A 20335-nucleotide genomic window follows, 5' to 3' on the forward strand; every position below is an offset into this window, starting at 1 on the left:
ATTTGGTATGGTAGTAGGACTAAATAATAACTAAAACATGTCTTTAAAAAAGAGAACTTACTTCAACTACTTTATCAGCTTCTGAGTATCTTCCTCCTAACAGACCAATCACTTCTGCCATAGAAACATGAGCATGCTAAAAGAAATGCAAGACAGACTTAACCCAAATGCACAGAATCACTTGACAAAAAATCCTAACAAAACTCACTTATCATAAGAAAGTCATGTATAAGTATAGTCACCATGCTTTTATAAAATAAAGTAGCATCAGAGAGGAACTAGATGCTAGGCTCAGTGCACAGAAACTAAGATTTCAGGTCTATCTTCACTGTTGGCTGAGAAGCTTTCAACCAAACAAACATTCTCGGACTCTACATTTTCACTTACAAAAATGAAGATATCATTTACTCTCCCTATTCAAGAAAGGTATTATGTAAGAATACAAAGTAAAAATCACTCTAAATCCTTCTACACAAAGACATCACAAACACAAAAACTGTTGGAGGTATTGGTAGTTTAGTATAAACAAAAAAACCTCCAAATTATAGGAGTTGTGCTTTGTTTCAGTAATCTAAAAGGTGGCAGACACAGATATTAGAAAATGAAAACAGGGTTAATGATGGTAAACAGTCTGCAAAAACTCACATTAATTTATTTTCTCTAAAATATGGAAACATGCAATTGTTTGGCTTTTCTCCAAAAGAAAAGACTTATTTTTAGATTCCTTGTAAAAGAGGATAGTTAAGATCCAAAATACACGTCTTCCATACTCTGTCTTAAGCCTGCAATAAAAATACACAAGAGTAGAAATCAGAATAACTAAGTAAACGCAACAGATTATCCTTACCAAATCCATTATTAAAAGTGCTTCTGAAGCCACTTTCACCTGAAATGGCTCCTGAAATATAAAAAACAAAACAAAATGGGGGAGCATAAAAATAGAGATTTTGTTCTCCCCACCTAGAATGCCCACCCTGTTCTTTATCCACCCCACCAAGTTCTCAGCACTAACAAAGCTCAAAACAAACTAGACTTTTAAAAAACATTATGATTTAAAACCCCACCAGGGAGAAATTCTCTCTCATCTTCAGTCTTTTCCCAAACATATGCCTTGCACATATAGAAAAAGAGTATTTCCTGTTTGTCAGAAGGAAGGGGAATTGTCTATGGTCATTCATGAATGCATTAATAGTACCTGCTTTTCTTCACTGAAAAAGTTACAAGGTATCAGTTGGAAGGGATCAAAAGAGCTGAAAAAGAAAAAAAAATAATTTTTAATATAATCTCAACAAGATTAGGAACATAGCATTTATTTGCAAATTTGAAAGTGTATATCAATAATCTAAACCCAAATTCTGTATAAATGAGAAAAATATTAAACTAGGAGAGTTTCTTAGGACATTCCATCAACCCTTTCAAAAGAAGCACTATTCTTTTAGATTTAATAAGAACAAAAAAAAAAAATCCCAGGGACTTTGAGATAAAGTCATTCTGTTGTCTTAATTTCCTTTGACACCCAAAGTAGACACTATACACCATCAGACATATGTCCCACACTAAAAGCAGATTTCAAAAATTTCAATGAAAATCCAATTATCTGTCATGAGACCCCAAAAAAAGTTCAAGAACAATGGAAGTCTATCAAAAACACTAGTCAGTTCAATAATGTGCCCATTATAGAGTAGGAACTTAAAACTTTTTTGTGAATGAATGAATGACAAACAGTTCTGTTAAAGAAATTAATGTATTAGTCCTATGATAAACTCTTAAAGTGAAAAAGTGGCCAGGTGCCGTGGCTCACATCTGTAATCTCAACACTTTGGGAGGCTGAGGTGGGCGGACCCCTTGAGCCTAGGAGTTTGAGACCAGCCTGGGCAACATGGTGCAACTCCATCTCTATAAAAAAAATACAAAAATTAGCTGGGTATGGTGGTGTGTGCCTGTAATCCCAGCCACTCAGGAGGCTGAGGTAGAAGGATCACTTAAGCGCAGGAGGTGGAGGCTGCAGTGAGATGTGATTTCACCACTCTGCTCCAGCCTGGGTGACAGAGTGAGACCCTGTCTCCAAGAAAACAAACAAAAAAAGTGAAAAAGTAAAACGAGGTAAAAAGGGGAGAACCTAAGCAAGGTCAAAAGCACACATAAATCTAAGAAATGTTAAAAAGTCTGAGACCAGTAAAGAATTGAGGCTTGAGAACTATATTAAAAACAATAAAAAGGTTTCGTAGGCTATCTTCAGGGAAAGAAAAACACACAGGAATACATTTGCATTAATACAACTGGAAGAGAGCAGGGCAACTCCGTTCCCTTTCAACCACAGATTGTTAGCTTCAAGAGAACATTTTGTTTGGCTTAATAATGTATCCCAAGTGACCAGAACCGTGACTGGCATATACAATAGACATTCAAAGTCACTTGTTGAATAAAGAAGAAAGACCTTTAAATTAGAAAGTGTTTAATCAATACAAAAAGAAACTGAAGGCCAAGAGAGATGAGAAAATAGCACAAAAGGAACATCCCAGAGTATTTAAGAACCATGGATATGGAACCGCTGTTAATGTTTGTTGTGGAACTGCAGAGAATGGGAAAGTTACCAAAGGACTAGAAATAGGCAATTATTGAGCTTGTTTCACAACACAAAAAAGCAGACTGCAGAAAAGGAGGAATTAGATATTGAATACTAGTAAAATTCTAGAAAAAAATATGAAAAAGCTGATTTGTGATCTTTAACCAAGTGAAGAGGTGACTAAGCAAAATGAGTTCATGAAAATGTAAGGCATAAGTAGACCTTATTATAGACACTACTGACGGGAATGATGTTAGAAACTAAAGACTCAAATATATTTATCTGAAATTAAACAAGACATCTGTTATGATTATCCTTCTGCATAAGATGAAGCTATATGGGTTAACTGTGGTAATCTATATAGCTGATTGAAGAATCAATATCTTTGTTGTTAACATATAAACAATGAGGTTTACATTCTCTAAGTTCAATCAGTGATTAATGGCAGGAAAGGCAAGCTTATTGAAAGGTTAATGATACAGCGCTACCAATGCTAAAATGAAAAAAGTGGATCTGGATTCAAAAAGATCCTGATGACCTGGAACAATGACTTGAAAATCACAATAAATTTAAAATTTAAGTCTTATATATTGAGTCCGAAAATCAATTGTCTGTATATTGGATGAGGAGTCCTAGCTTATGAATATTTTTTACATAGTTTATCTAATTTAGTCTCACAATAATTGTGTAAGTTTTCATTTTTATTTTAGAGAGGTAATATGTAATGATTACAGGTATGAATTCATAAGCTTAACACTTGGGTTTAATCAACAGCTCCACTACTTAATAGTGTGAGCAAGTTACTAAACCTCTCTATGCCTCTCAGTTTTCTCATCTGTAAAATGGGAGTGAGAATATTAACTAATGCATAGGGTTGTCATGAAGATTATATGAGCTTATAAATACAAAGTACTTAAAACACAGCTAACAGTGTTAGCTATTTTAATTATTGTTTTATAAATGAGAACCTAAGGTTTACCTAAGGACATATATCAGGTAAAAATAAGATCTAATGGCATTCCTGGATATCTTGTTTTAAAAGGGACACTGACAAAACTATAGTCTATTGAATGGGGCATCTGCAGGAAGAGAGAATACAAAATTGGGGCATTTAACTTATTTGGTGATCCTTAATTTTAAAAGGTTCAAATTTTAGATTATCCAAGCATTAGAAAACAACAACAAACTATGCAACAACTTGCTAACGATTAGTATCACCAAAGAAAACCCAGTCATTTTAATGAGGTCTTCTGTCCATAACGTCTAGAGTTGAATGACCAACCTGTCCTAAACAAGGCCCCTTTACAGCATATGTTGGCTCCTATGTTCACTGAATCTGAACAAATTTAAAACGTTTGTTCCAGGTCTCCCAAATTCATAATCAGTGAAACAAAAAAAATCTAAAAAAAAACTGTAGAATTTTTAACTTAATGTAAACAACATAATGCAGCTACTGAATATTTTTTCATATATTAGCCATTTGTGATAAATTTTTAAAAATCACATTTATATAACACTACACCTTTTTGTTGGTCTTGGCACTTTTAAAGATTTAACAGGTCTGCCTTTTTCCTCTTCTCTTCTTTTTGCCAGCTCCTCAGCAGAGAGATGCTAAAACAAAATGCCAATTGATTAAGGAATCCATCAACTACTAAGAGGCAGAATAAAAAATAGTCCTTTAAAACCAAATTTAAGGGCATGTAAGAACAAGACAGACTAAATTGATACAGATGGGTTTTCTTTTTTGCTGCCAACATGGTACAAAGGCTGGACAGTATTTTTTTAAAAAACTGTTTCAAAAGATATAGCCATCCCAAACTGAGAATCTACTTCTCTTGATTTGCCCATTTCAATGGTACCAGTCACCCAGGTTCGAAAACCTCAGAATCACCTGAGTCTTTTATTTCCCATTTCTACTTACCATATTCTACGGTGTTGAGTTTTCTTTTACAACTGGGACAGTGCAGAGTAACGATTAAGAACAGATTCTGGACCTAGAATGTCTGGCTATTTATTTACTAGCTGGGTGACCCTAGGCAAGTTCTAAAGCTTTCATGCTTCAGTTATGCCATTCTTAAAAATGGGAACAATAAAAGTAATAATAAAAAGTAAATAAATAATAATACCACCATCATGGTATTATGTGAAGACTGAGTTCATGTTTATAAAATACTGACAACAGTGTGTGATACATAGTAAACCCTTTATGGGTGTTTACAAAATAAAATAAATCTCTACTTATTCCATTTCTCTGACTAACCTTACACCCTAGTCCAAATGAACTATGCACCTTTTCCAGAATACATCCAGTATTTTTCCATGTCTCTAGCTTTGTTCCCTCAGCCTGAAGTGTTTTCATCTCCTTTTTGAGATTCTTTTCAGATCCTTCAGATCAGATTATACTTCACATATTCTATGAAACCTGCTCTCATCACACCCTTTGGGAAAATCTTATAATTCTTGGGACCAACATTATTGAACTTACCACAGATTTTGTCTTTCCTATTAGAAATACAAGTCCCTTACGGGAAGGATGAATTACTAATTACTGGGCCTAGAATGGTGCTCAGGTGAGAAGTTGGGGCAGGGAAGGCGGAGGAGGAAAGACAGACAACTCAAGTTTGTTGAGTACCTTGTGCACACAAGGCTTACTGAATACCTAGAATTAGGACCCTTATATAGTCTATCTCATTTCTTTCTTACAACAATCCTTTGAGGGAGGCATTACTATTATTCACAGTTCATAAGTTAAAAAAGCATGAGTCTGTGAGAGGTTAAGTAGTTGCTCAAAGTAACAAAGCCATTATGTACACATTCACACATTCTATCCATTTTACTGCACTAGCTGTTACAAAAAAAATTATATATTTAGAACACACATGTGTGTGTATACACACAAACACAAAATTCACTGTCTATGTTTCCTCTTATGATGGTAGTTTTTATTATTAGAAATAATACTTCAATATTTGCAACTCAATCGTTATCTAATGCTTAGAACAGTATTTTAATTGGTGTATCAGAACCTCATCCAATAAATGTTTAATGAAATGAATTGGGCATATCAATTTCTTGACACCCTTATCTTGAGCTAGAGATAAGAATGTAGAGACAGAGAGCTCTGAAATGAGTTAAAGTCCTAGTTAACTGTACCACCAATGCCTTCTACTTTGGTGTTTATTGGTGACTTCTAGACAAATTAACATGGGAATGAAGACATATATGTTAATGTATGAAACAAGTACAATACATATGACATTAAGATGTACAAATACATATTTAAAAAGCAGTTTTCATGGATGAGCCATTTGAAAGGTCAAAGTTACCTCAAATGTTTGTCCTTCTAAGTCCTTTGCATCACACCAGTTTCCCCATGGGTCTCGGACCCTACGTCTCCTTGTACGCTGTGATGAAATTAAAGTAAAGCAAAAGGTAGAAGGATTAACATGGAGAAATCACAGCACATTAATACACAAAATGAAAATAATAATTATCTAAAGGTCAATTAATCTATCAATTTAAATAGTATAATCTCTGGCAATACCTGACAAAATTTTATTTTATTAATTTATGTTCAATAGTTAGCACTCTGCTTACAAATATAATAAATCAGTGATGGCTAGGTAAGGGCAGGAGCACCAGCAGCAGGTGGGCAGGGTGTGGGCTGGGTGCTGGAAGCAGGTATTAAAAAATAAGATCAGTAATGATTTTCTGTATTTTGCTTGCATTCCTTCTTAGCTTCCTATTTCCTTTCATCATGTAGGAGCTAAAACACTAGGAGAAAAATATTTTTAAGATCAAAAAGAACCACCAAGAAAATGGCTTTTCAACCACTTGTGGTAGAAAATCTGCAAGAACACACAGCAAGAGGTGTAATATTGAAAACTAGAAGCAAAACAATTATCTCTCAGCTTTAGAAAGGAGATGGCCTAGTTGATCAAATAATGAAAAATTACAAAGTTGGTAGACCACATTATTAACATCCAGTTTTGCAAACCTCAATAGTGAGGCCTTTAATGGACCAGTTGCCAAAGGACAGTGTATGACTAGCACCATATCCAACAACTCCACTTGAAAGCATTCTTTAAGATAGTAAATCTAGATAGAAATGGTTTATAGCCTAAATACTCTGAGAAAAACAGCTATTCTAGCACCTATACTTTCTTTTTCATTTATCTCACCTATTACTAATTTAATGCATTAGTAAAACTAACAAGATCATATTATGACTCTGCCTTATAAAGAATGTTGGATAACATTTTATATATTTATTTTTTCCCCCAAGATGTATTTTTTTTCTAGTAGGTAACTTTAAAGTATGATTTACAAATGTTAAAATATTATAAAACTGACTCCAAGAATTAAAAAATAAGGCCTAGTTATTCCAAAAAGGTGATTCTTAAGGTTAAGAATTTTAAAAGAAAAATAAACGAGAGAAAAAAGAAAATTGAACTATATAGTTTTAAAAGACATATTAGATTTATAAATCAAAATGAAGCATCCCAAGACCATTTTAGCAAAACATTACGCTTCTGCATCAAGTCTGCTAGTATATTTTAAGGACTTTTAGGTTTGTTTTTGACTTAGAAAGCAAGATGAAATTGAATGAAAGCCAGAAATGTGAATGGCTAAAGTGAAATACAAGAGGAAACATGTTTTTCTACTAAATGGCCATTTATTAAGCAGCTAAAGAGAAGTAGGTATACCGCACTAAACAGGGTAGGCAGCAATGTGGAGAGATAGGACTGAGTGAGAGAGATGACTGCTTACCATAGACTGCAGACGCTGAGCAAGCTGATATGCTTCTACTGCATCTTTTCTGTCTCTGATTCGTACTTTGTCAACCGTTTGTGGCCTATTATATACAGCCTGTTCTATTGGAATTCAGGAAAGACAAAACCATCTATTATTTTGTGAAACTCATTTGTTAAATAGGAAGACATATGTACACTGACTACAGTGGAGATTCTATGACTCTTATTTCACAATCATATATTTAATGTGCTATTTAGCAGTCCTCATATAAAAGTAATGCTGTTATTACAAGGAAATCTCAGTAACATGGAATATTTAGAAAATGGGTAATTTGTTTAATTTTTGCTAACTTTGGCAGTCTAATACAGAAAACATGATTTAATTTTTCTTTTGGTGGCTGAGGAAGCAAAAATGCTTTAGTTTTCCTGAAAAGCTAGTCTCAATATTCAAAGCTTTGGGAAAACAAAGACACTGAAATGAAGGACCGACTACTCCAGGGCAAACTAAATTCTATCTAGCTCAGTATGAAATAGTCTTCCATGAAAAATATTTTGACACTTTTATTACATTTAAGTGTAGAGGCTCACAAATTATTTCCTTTATTTAAACAGTGCTAGGCAGCATTTCTAGCATGAATACAGTATTTGCAAATTAAATGGGCTATTACTAAACTTTTCATAAAACAATTTTACTTTTATTTGCTAAAGAACTGTATTCTTAAATTATTTCTGTTACTTAGATTAAACATTTTACCTTTAAATTTACACTCTCGATTTTCATTGTAGGTCAAATGAAAACACAGTTTAACTAACAGTAAAATCTTAATAAAACATTTATTTCGTAATGTTATAGCATCTCCAAATTCTACCTAAAACTACTTGAATTCTAACCATCATAGAAATGAATGGATGCTATAAGGATAAAAAAAAAATGTCAAGTAAAAGATGTTGTTGGATTTTTATTTTTTACCACATCCAAAATTGATTGCTCCTATCAATTCGAGGTATGTATGAATCCGTCCAATACAATTAACATCCCCACAGTTCTTCAGGCCAGGACGTACTGAGGTCTTATTTAAGTATTTCGGTTTGCATATCTCCCTAATTGAGAGATGGAAGTACAATTATTTTGGATAAATAAAAACGTGAAAAAAGATTTCTGGGGAAAACTTTAAATATTTGAAATATCTTAAAATTTTACCCTTTTCGATGTATAAATGTGTAATAAATACAATACTAATACATAATACCAAGAGTACTTCTTTCTGAAATAAAGTATCTTTAAATGATACAGTAAGTTATTAGTGTAATTTTTTACAAGCATTATTTCTTTCCCAATGTTAAATTCATAGATTCCAGTTATCCCAGGACCTTGAAGTTAGAAATTTATTTATGTACAGATACAAACTGAATCTTCAAATACAAAGAACACTCTGATAATATATAGAAAAGATTATTAGACATTTTCAATTTTTAATACATTACTTAGGTTCATCTACTCTTATTTTGCTGAACAGTTTCTTTCAATTATCAGCTATCTTATAAATGCTTAAACATTTTATATTTGTTTTTAATTATGATGACAACAAATATTAAGCACTCTCAGTGGAAAATAGAAAACAGATATGATAAGGCATTCCAAAGTGGAATCAAGAAACTCCCAAAGATTATGAAAGAAATAAAAGGTTTATATAATAAAACATGTATTTACTGAATATACTTAATGTACCTTGCTAGATGGCACAATATAAAATTCGAGTAATAAAGAACTTAGTAGAAACTAATTACTGAGTGCTTATGCCAGATTATTGTACTGAGTTACACATCCTTAATCTTCACAACTATACAAGGTAGATTTTATTAATATTATTCTCATTTTGGAAATGAGGAAACAAGGGGGTCAGAGTAAAACCCTTACATAAGGAAGTGAGAGAATCAGAATTCAAGTATAGATAAAAATTTAGGTATCCAGATATCTCATATAATGTGTATGTCTCATTCAATTATTATTTTATTCCATAAATATATTGTTCTAAGCACTAGAGACACAGAGATAAACAATGTAAAATTTCTGACCTTACAGATCTTACATTCTAATGGAAGGGACTATCAATAATCAATGAACAATATATATTACACTTTCAGGTAGCAATAGTGCTAAGTAAGAAGGTCAAAAGGCTAGGGTGGGACAAACAGGCACAGACTACTTTGGACAGATAGGGTGTTGGCCTCACTAAGCAGAATAGAGGGTAAAAATAATTTATGATGTGGGAGGGTATCACAACTCCCATAGAAACGTTGAGATTTCAGTGTGTCTTGCGATAAAAGGAAACAAAATTATACAAATGAAGGCAATAAAGCAGGCAAGAGTATGGCTACCAAGAAACCAAAGTAGTCTGAAAAAAACTAGACTGAGCTAACAGAAGACTACTCAAATTAAAAGGCTTTAAACAGAACTCAGTAATCTAGCACAGTGCTGAACAAATGGTAAGGACTCTAAAAATACCTGTTCATGGAATAATGATGATTCATATGTTCAATCTTCCCTCTCACAAATAAGAGTGCCTTCTATATTCTAGGCATTGTTTAAGAACTAGTGATTCAACAACAAACAAAACAGATAAAAATCTGCCTTTGTGTTGCCTGCATAATAAGGAGGTTGAGGGAAGAAGAGACAATACACAAATAAAAATGTAATATTTTTGGTAGTAATAAGTTCTGTGAAGAAACTAAAACACAGGAAAAGAGAATGAAAGGGAAGAGATACATGAGATGCTTTAGTTAAGTCTCTAGTTTCCCGTGACCAGACTTCAATGCAACAAGAAAGCAACACTTGCCAAAATATGGGGGAAGAACATCCAGTAAAAAGTCAGGATCAAGGCCCTGAGTTGGAAGTGTGAAAATAATGAGTCAAGACTACACACTCCAATATCCCCTTTACCTAGTGTGACCTGGAACAAGTTTTTTATCCTCTGTGAACCTCATTTTTTCTTATCTCTAAAATGAGAATGAGGTTGTCAAAAGGATTGGAGATGATTTAAATACAGTGCATGGTATTTGGGAAGCATTCAGTCATGGTACTGATTACTATTTTAATTAAAATATTTCCCTAACCAGGGAATCAACTGCATCTGCTTTTATGATAAGATCTTTTATCTATAAACAAATCTGGCAGGCTTCTTTTTATTTTAAAACTTTAACTCTTCCGTCTATTTTTTTAACACCACCTCCAGTCCCTAACCCACTCACTCTCTTCTATTTCTGAACAGATGTGAGTTCCTGTTCAAAACATTTTTTGCTTTCACACTGTTCTGCTAAATCACCATAATAAAATAGCAATACCTAACCAGTTTCATGAACCAAGGCAAATGACTTAGGAAACTACTGGCATGTAATTTACAGTACCAAATTATTCTGCCTCATTTGGAATCCAAAATTCAAAGTAACAAATATAGAATTTGATTAAAGTAACAATTAAGTATATACTGATCATTCATATGGACATTTTTAAGAGACAGGATCTTGCTCTGTTGCCCAGGCTAGTGTACAGTGGCATGATCCTAGCTCACTGCAGCCTCAAACCCCTGGGCTCAAGTGAGTCTCCTGCTTCAGACTCCTGAGTAGCTAGGACTACAGGCACACAGCATCGTGCCTAAGATTAAAAAATTTTTTTTGTAGAGACAGGTTCTTACTCTGCTGCCCAAACTAATCTTGAACTCCTGGGCTCAAGTAATCCTCCTGTCTCAGCCTCGAAAACTGCTGGGATGAAAGTTGTGAGCCACTGTTCCTGGCCAATATGGACATTTTTGAGTTAGCTATTATTTCAAGGTCTGTAAATTTTGGCCATTTACCCTCTTATTTCCAAAAACAAAAGTAGATACCAATAAAAAATTAATTTAACTAGTCTTTGTTAATAGTGTGAATTAGGCCATGTGGAATAAAAGAGTGATTTATAGTCAAGACTTGGACTGAAGTCCTTCATGTGTCAGTGACTGGTTGTAAATCAAAGGCAGGTCTCTAAACCTCTCCTGATCTCAGCATCATTCTCTAACAAATAGATATAATACCATCTGCATCTTTTACAGGATTGTTTTAAAAAATCAAATAAGATGATAGAGGAAAGCTATTTAAAAACTATAAAGCACTATGTAAAGTCAGGAGTTGTTCCTTACAAGGATACTTTACTATGATGACGCCCTGACCCACATGTTGTATTTTCAGCACCTCAACCATCTGTAAAATAACTAAGTCAAGAAAAAGGACAAAACTCCTCCTATTAGAATACAGCCATCTTTAAAAACCAGTGACTTATATTGTGTGGGTAAAATAAAGGTTACTGGTTTATTATAGCCAGTTGTTTTCCTTTGGTAACCCTTCTAGGTTATAGCAGAAAGTTATTGCAGTAGGACGGGAAGGCTTTAATACAAAAGAACAAGTAAGAGGCAAAGCAGAATCCCTGCTCAAGGAACTAGGAAGCTCTCTATAAAGATGGCCCTATGAACTTTGATAGCTTCTGAAACAGTGTTAGCAATTATGAATCCGTTTTGGTTAAATTTTTTGAGATGAAGTCTCGCTCTGTTTCCCAGGTTCAAGCAATTCTCCTGCCTTGGCATCATCAGTAACTGGGATCACAGACACCTGCCAGGATGCCCAGCTTTTTTTTTTTTTTTTTTCTGTATTTTTAGAAGAGATGGGGTTTCACCATGTTGGCCAGGCTGGTCTGAAACTCCTGTCCTCAAGTGATCCGCCTGCCTCAGCCTCCCAAAGTGCTGGGATTACAGGCATGAGCCACTGAGCCAAGCCAGCAATTACAAATGTTTAATGATGGCTTAATTAAGTTATTTTAAAAAATTCAAACTAGGCTAATAAGGTGGGAGAATTTTTGGTTTATTCCCTAGCCCTCTTTAAATAATTAAAATAAGTGGTACTGACTTAGCTTCATATATCAGAAAACCGGACCCTGATAAAGCTGAAGAAATTAATAGCACATATTGCCACAAGTTCAAAGTTAAAAGCATTTAAGATCACTATTCAGAAGAAGTGTTTCTGCAATCTGGCTATATCTAATACTATTCCTGTCATCAAATTTTTCTTTGTATTCAAAGAACATGATAAACTTAAAAGAATTATTTCCCTTTTCCTGTACAGTAGTATTCTCTTTATGTCTTCCTAATACTGTCCTAGGAGACTACTTCATAAAACATTCATCTGTCCCTTTTACCAGGCCCACAATCCAACGAATAGACAAAAAGATGGGTTATGATAGTTATAAGTGATGTTTACTAAAGCTTTCAAAGTTTCATCACAAGAAATCTTAAATCTTCCCTACTGAAGTGAGCTCTAGATTTACTAGCAAAATTCTAAGTTCTGTATAGGCCTAATTAAAATACTTCAGAATATCAGGTTTTTTAAAAACAACATCTAAAATGTAAACTCTTTCTTACCATTGATCCAAAATGTAATTTCTAATTTTCAAATAGCGTTCTGGTGTTTTAGCTTGGCGTCCCTCAAAAAACTCAGGAATTGCTTGTTTTTCTTCTTCTTGAATGATATTTCTATCTATTTCTATCTCCTGTTCTGGTGGTTTAAGCTCTTCTTCCTCATGACTTTCCTCTACCATTTGGCAAGAAGAATGAAAAAGCATTTCATTATCATTCAGATCTTTCTGAATTTCACAAGGCTCCGGAGAAGGCAACTGCCTGGCATCAACTATGATTCCCCTTCCATCATGCTTGTTGCTATTTTTAATCAATTCATTAAATTTCTGACCACTTAATTTGACTGAATTTTTGTCACTGCTGCTCTGTTCCTGTGTCCACAATGTAATTTCTGAGCTTGAAAGTGTTTCGTCTTGCTTTTCATTTTGAAAACAATCCCTGGAAGACTTAGAAAAGACAGCTTCCTGGCTGTCAGAAGCAATGAATTCTCCTTGATTGGTTTCATGCATTTTACTATTAGGGAAATCTAACAAGATATCACTGCTAGAATTCTTTTGGGGTGTTTGAGAAGACAACTCATCCACCTCATCTGTGATGTCTACTTCTTCATCATCAGATAACTTTTCAATTTTTACAGCATTCAAGTTGGGATCAGCACGTCCCCTGAAACATGATGGTGTCCATGCCTTTGTCCCTTTATTTTCATTTATAACTTGAAGATTATGGCCGTTCTTCTGATTTGGTGTTTCTTTCTCCAGGCCGCATTTGACCTTATTAAAAATCAGAATAAAATCCCCATAATATTAAGATTTAAAAATTTAATCACTGGCACACAAAAAAAGGATAAATACAGTGTTATTAAACTGAGTACCTGTTAATGGTACATTATACCTTTAGTGCACTTTTCTTTAAAGGGTTTATAACTGCATTTTAGACAAGATTGGGCGCATTCAGGGTGGTATGGCCATAGACTACAACTGCATTTTAAATATAAAGGATCACCATTTAAAATTTCTATAAATATATAACTAATTCATGGGTCTGGTGATTTTTATTAGTCAAATAATCATGACCTATATTTAACTACTACTTATTTTTCAATATTAAGTTGAAAACAGCAGCCTGGCTCAGATCAACCATGTGGAATGAACCAATAACTATTATACTATACTAAGGTACTGTACAATATATTGAAATATTTTTAAAGGCTTATTTCTCAGAACATCTGATACTGCAGCTGATTCTTTCTTATAATGTTAAAATAATCCTTACAGAAATCTATCTGACATCTTCACTGTGTACATTAAAACTATCTTCCATGTAAATAAGGGACAACAGAAACAAACTGTTTTTTGCAGGCTTATTTAATAAGCTTATATTATAGAGATTACATTTTAAGCCATAAAATTATCTCCCATACTTATTAATACAGACATAAATATCTGGTAATGTAATAAAAAAGAGATAATGAAAGTGAATGAGCAAATATGAAATAAAATCCTTATATACAAAGTTTTTGAAAAGTCTTATAAATGACTGACATACATAAGGGATATGACAGCTCTCAGAAAAAGGTGATTTATAGATCCTGAATCATAAGAAAATTCCATGATTAAATATCTGACGTTAACTGGCTTACTACATAGGGAATGAAAGGGTAGCAGGAGGGAAAAAGAGATTTGGACATATTGCCTGAAATAACTTTTAACATTGCTGCTATTTATTTCAAGTATCCTGTCTATAATTTTAAAAATTCAGATGAAATTCTGTATTGATTTCATAATATACTAATCCCTTTTACAACATGAAAAATGTACCCTTCTACGCCAGGTCTTTAAGTATAACTGGCACCCCAAGATACACAGCATGTATCTTAGAAGCCTAAGAGTAAGAATAAAGTTAAGCTTTATTCTGTCCTGAGGTATTAACTAAACCTAGGTGAGCTGCCTTGAAAATGCTTCTGTTGCCAGACTTGGTGGCTCACGCCTGTAATCCCAGCACTTTGGGAGGCTGAGTTGGGTGGATCACCTGAGGTTAGGGAATCGAGACCCACCTGACCAACATGGTGAAACCCCGTCTCTACTAAAAATACAAAAAATTAGCTAGGCTGGTGGCGGGCATCTGTAATCCCAGCTACTCAGGAGGCTGAGGGAGGAGAATTGCCTGAACCCAGGAGGCGGAGGTTGCAGTGAGCCAAGATCGCGCCATTGCACTCCAGCCTGGGTAACAAGAGCGAAACTCCGTCTCAAAAAAAAAAAAAAAAAGAAAACAAAACAGAAAAGAAAATGCTTGTCTGGTTGAAATATGGAGCATATGATCGATGTATGATGAAACTATTCCATTAGTTACTACCTATGTCTAGCTAACACTGAAACAAATCTTATATACAGGGTAGAACTTACTATTTACATGAAAAGAAAGTATCAGATTTCACTCAAGACACTTCCAAATTTATATAATTATGTTCCTAACTTCAAAGAGAATATATTTAAAAATTCTAAATATCAAGCATATAGCACAAATTACTTAAAAGATTAAGGAACCAGACCACAATTAAACCTTTCTTAAAAATGCAGTTTATTAAAGTTTCAGACAATTCTTCACAAGAATTATAAAAATTTCATTGCTATTTAACAGATTTCAGAATCATAATAGCATTTACCTCCTCTAAGTGCTAATAATTCTTAAAAGTTTCTACAATGCAAATATTTGAAAAAGAAAAGTTATTTTCCAGAGGAAACAATAAGATCACTATGGTTTTCTCTTTGGAATATAATTTGCTTTATAGGATATTTTTGAGCAGTTACTATTTTGTTCCTCTAACTTTGTAAGATTAAGAAGAATAACATGATACCTATTTAATGGCAATATTCAACACTGAAGATACGCTCGGAGGTTTTGTATAGTACTCTGTGGGCATAAACTACTTTAAAAACTTTTAACAGTAAGACTTTAATGCCTGAATTAAAGAAATACTTCTGCTTACTTTGTTTTTTCTAAATATTGTCATTATTAATTAGGATACTGATATTCTGCTTACCTTATTTTTAAAATACTGCCTTGCATAACTCTTCACTTGTAAAACAGTGCGACTTCCAATTAACTTTGAAATTTTGGTCCATCTTCGGCCAAATTTAGCCTGTATTATCAAAATGGAAAAAAATTGCTTTTGATTAATTTACTTATGAATAGTCCAAGCAACTGCCACATTTAAAAAAAAAACTAAAAAAAAAAAAAATCTTTATTTTCTGAAGCACACTGTAAAGTCTTCTATATAGACTACGCTCTTAAAATCAGAGCCTACATTCTTCTTTTTGAAATTGAACTACTGAAAACTGATGGAAATGATTTAGAAACTTTTTTTTTTTTTGAGACGGAGTTTCGCTTTTGTTACCCAGGCTGGAGTGCAATGGCGCAATCTCGGCTCACTGTAACCTCCGCCTCCTGGGTTCAGGCAATTTTCCTGCCTCAGCCTCCTGAGTAGCTGGGATTACAGGCACGTGCCACCATGCCCAGCTAATTTTTTTGTATTTTTAGTAGAGACGGGGTTTCACCATGTTGACCAGGATGGTCTCGATCTCTTGACCTCGTGATCCACCCACCTCGGCCTCCCAAAGTGCTGGGATTACAGGTAGAAACTAATTTTTTAAAAGAGTAACTATTTAAATGAAGATACCACCTAACTGTATGAATTAATATTATAAGTTATGATATTCCAAATCTAAAATAACTTTTTAAAATAAGTGCCTGAAAGGGGTGCAGGTTACATTTTCCATTTATATGATCAACTGAACATGTTCTGTGCTAATTTCAACATAACATTTTTTTAAACCAGATTCCATATTTTGCAATACCCATTAGGTGTCTCGCAGCAGAGACTTTTACTCTATCAGATATCACAGTGAACTGACCTAAAAGACTAAATCACAAATGAGGAAGTCCTATAATAAATGCCTTCTTTGTTAAAATGCTATAAGCTGCAAGAGTTCAAATTACCTATTTGATTACTCACCACTGAGTTTGTCTTGAATATGTATATGCTACACATATTAATAAACTCTGGTTTTCACCTGGTAATGTCTTTGTCAGTTTTTATTTCATTTTTGAGACAGAGTCTCACTCTGTTGGCTAAGGGCAGTGGTGTGATCACGGCTCACTACAGCCTCAACCTCCTGGGCTCAAGCAATCCTCCCAACTCCACCTTCCCAGTATCCCAGTAGCTGGGACTACAGGTACGTACCACCATTCCTGGCTAATTTTTTATTTTTTGTAGAGACAGGGTCTCACTATGTTGCCTAGCCTACAACTAATGCCTTCTGACACCTCCCGTACCCCAGGGTCAAAGGCTGTGCAACTCCTAACACTGAAGCTGTGGAGAGAAAAAAATTGAGAACTTGAGGGAGCTCCTGTGTGTTCTCAAAAACAGAAAGAAACACATAAATTGACAGCTAAAAGGGATTGTTAGGTATCAAGTCTAACTATAATACATAAATCCTCTTTAAAATATCCCCAACATAAGATATTCTCTACTTCCTAAGGTAGCTCAATAATTCTAAATTTTTAGAACTCTTAAAACTACAAAAAACAAACAACTAGTAACAACTTAGGAAAGCTGACCCTGGTGTTAGATTTACAGGCCAGGCAGTCATGCCTTACGGTAGCAAATCATCTTCAAAGATCTGGCCAAAATGATAAAGCTTAATTTAAGTAAATTTCTGATATTCATTAGAAAACATGACATATAGACAATTTCTTAAACTCCAAGTACTTCTGAAAATTATTAGCAAATATGAGTTAATTATTTAATATTGCTCTTAACACCTAGCTGAGATCAACTTACTGAAGAACTACTTATCTTTATTGTGGGATGAAGGCAAACAGGTAACACTGGTAGGTAGCATGGAGCATTTGTGGAAACAGGACACATCTGGATTAAGGGATGATTAGTAGAAAAGTAGGGACTTGGGCACTAGAAAAATTGGGGAAAGACACAGCACAGTGGCACGTGTCTGCAGTCCTAGCTACTCAGGAGACTAAGGCAAGAGGACTACCTGAGCTCAGGAGTTAAAAGCCTGGTTTCTAAAAAGAAAAAAAAAAAAGTAAAAAAAGGAGCAAAGAAAATATTGACCAGTTTCAAAACAGAGCAAAAGGAGAGTCCCATGCCCAAAAAAGGGAAGGAAAAAACCTTTCTTCATCATTCAGTACCACCCAATTCCCTATAAGCCTGAGAGAATTCAGTCTATAAGCAAACTTTATTAATGGGTAAGAAATGCTGAGAATACAACTAATAATTTCATGCTTTTTGTGTAGGAAAACATTCCAAGTTTAAAATCTCCCTTAATGTAGATAGGCAAACGTCTACGTATCTCTGTATAAATAAATACATATTTGCTTATGTATGGACAAATATCTCTGGAAGGAAAGACTCCTTTTTCAAAGAGTCTTTTAAACACTGGTTACCCCAGGCAAAGAGAACTGAAGGCTAAGATGAGAGTGAGAAGACTTAATATCCTATAACTTTAGGAACCTTTTGAATTTTAAACCATGCAAATGTAGTACCCATAAGTACCATCAACATAAAAACAAAGCCTAAAACTGAGCCTTAAATTCAATCTATTTGCATATGTATGTATATATGTGTTAGTACAAACTGCACCATGTTGTAAGCTCCCTGCTATTCTGCAGACCTTGGTCAAAGTGAAACATTTCACAGGGGTTCAGGCCATGAGAAATATCCTGTCTAACCACCTCACCACAAGGCTGACAAAGGCCCAACTAAAGAAACATCCCTATCATATCCTGCTGGACAAAGGTTCAAGAACACCTGAAACACCACAACGACATCCCTCCAGAACAAGGGCCAGAACTGCCTCATTATGGGAGCATCTTATCAATATCCTGCTGGGCAGCAAGCCATACTGCCTAGACCCCTTCTGCCTGTACCTATAAATTGCTCAGGCTCTAAGCAGCAGTGGCTCTGGCAATAGGCTGGTCCACCACTTCTGTAGGTTTTATGCTGGACCTAAATCCTGCATTTGCTGTTGAGCTGCCCTCCTTGTGTGTATCTTTTTTTAACCCCTGCCTTCCCTCCAAAACCTAATATTATGTATCTGGTCTTTGATAAAGGACAAAACACCAAAGTTGTTATGAATCTTAAATAAATAACTGATGAATTAAAGTTAGATTCTATAAATGATAATCATGCAACAGACTGAAAAATAAATACAAAAAACATCACCAGTATAGGAAAAAGTCTTTAAGAGATAAAATCTTCGAGATAGTTTATATATTTATATAAGAATATCATAGAGTATATAGATGTCATGGTGTTGACTAAAATACAAATGCAAACACATTTCTCACCATCTGTAGAAATGTTAATGATAGTTCAACTAGCATACATGATTTTATATATACAAATATTCTATACATGTAATGTATTATATATACATAATTTCAACATTACTTAGAATACTACTAGGTAATATGCACCTTAAAGGAAAAGATACAGAGTAATCTTGATAGTAAAAAAATTTTTTAAAAATCCTAAGTATTTTTTTTTTTAGTTTCTTCATATTAAGGGGTATTTTCAGAATTAGAAACCAGAATATGTATCTTTTCCACTATGCGGCATGTGGACATTTAAATACATCTCAGTGTAACAGACATTCACACAAAATAAATGTTTCTGGTCTTCATTTACAGCTGCTGAAATATTTATTTAGACAGTGTATATAATGCTAAATTCTCTGAATAAAAACTCAGCTGATCACCCAGTTTCAAATACACAAGTTTTTGTTTTGTTTCGAAAAAAAGAGACTACTAAATAATTTTGTCTTTTAATCCAGGTAGTTGGTGTTATATATACAGATACACCTCAATTTCTTAGATTTTGATAATACCAAAAGAATGTGAAAACTACAAATCTAAATCTATTTTAGTATTTTAGTACCTTAGATATGTTAAAAGAAATTCTCTTGCACTATACTATAAACATCATTATTCTAACTACAGAAGAACTAAAGGTGTTATAACTATAATTAAAATGAAAATTCAGGTCTCTATAAATTAATTTAATCTTTTAACTTTACCAATATTTGCTTCTAGAATTATTTTACTAAAAATTTAAAATTGCTCTATTTACCAGCCCTTGTTCAAACAGCTCTTTTTCTTCTATCGTCCACTTTACTGAGTAACTGGCTGGTTTTGTAGAGTGTACCCTGAGGGGAAAAAAAGGAATTGCAAAAAAAATTTCTGAAATGTAACATTCCATATTTATGTAACTAAAGGTTATAGATAGCCATGGGCTAAATTCAATACTTTGAGTCTAAGAATTAAAAACAAACAAACAAAACAAGAAGGCTACAGCCTCTACCTGGGGGCAGAGATTTACCCTGTCACGTGTCTCTAGCTCAGGATGATGGGAGCCCCAAAAGACATAATCCTTGGGTCTGAGTGAGGGTAACACTAAGAGACATCAAAGGAAGTCAACGTGATAACAAACAAAAAGGCTCCCTTAGACTGTATACAAAGCAGTCGGTGTTAATACATTCCCAAATCCTGATAGGCATGTAAGA

At 34.1% G+C, this 20335-nt stretch overlaps 1 protein-coding gene across 2 annotated transcripts in view; it reads right to left on the minus strand.

Annotated features, from left to right (window-relative positions):
* MYSM1 (Myb like, SWIRM and MPN domains 1) overlaps nt 1-20335 on the minus strand; it is a 44716-nt gene that overhangs the window by 13142 nt on the left and 11239 nt on the right. For both annotated transcript variants that reach the window (XM_012442759.3, XM_012442758.3), the window contains exons 6-15: nt 19903-19978; nt 15799-15897; nt 12765-13528; nt 8291-8421; nt 7337-7440; nt 5893-5970; nt 4089-4177; nt 1196-1250; nt 848-898; nt 62-136 (exon numbers count right to left, since the gene is read on the minus strand). In XM_012442759.3, coding sequence (XP_012298182.1) covers nt 62-136; nt 848-898; nt 1196-1250; nt 4089-4177; nt 5893-5970; nt 7337-7440; nt 8291-8421; nt 12765-13528; nt 15799-15897; nt 19903-19978 — 1522 coding nt within the window. The remainder of the gene's footprint in view (nt 1-61; nt 137-847; nt 899-1195; nt 1251-4088; nt 4178-5892; nt 5971-7336; nt 7441-8290; nt 8422-12764; nt 13529-15798; nt 15898-19902; nt 19979-20335) is intronic.

Source organism: Aotus nancymaae, unplaced genomic scaffold, assembly GCF_030222135.1.
Source record: "Aotus nancymaae isolate 86718 unplaced genomic scaffold, 86718_ANA_hifiasm-v0.15.2.pri h1tg000007l, whole genome shotgun sequence".
NCBI classification, from domain to species: Eukaryota; Metazoa; Chordata; class Mammalia; order Primates; family Aotidae; genus Aotus; species Aotus nancymaae.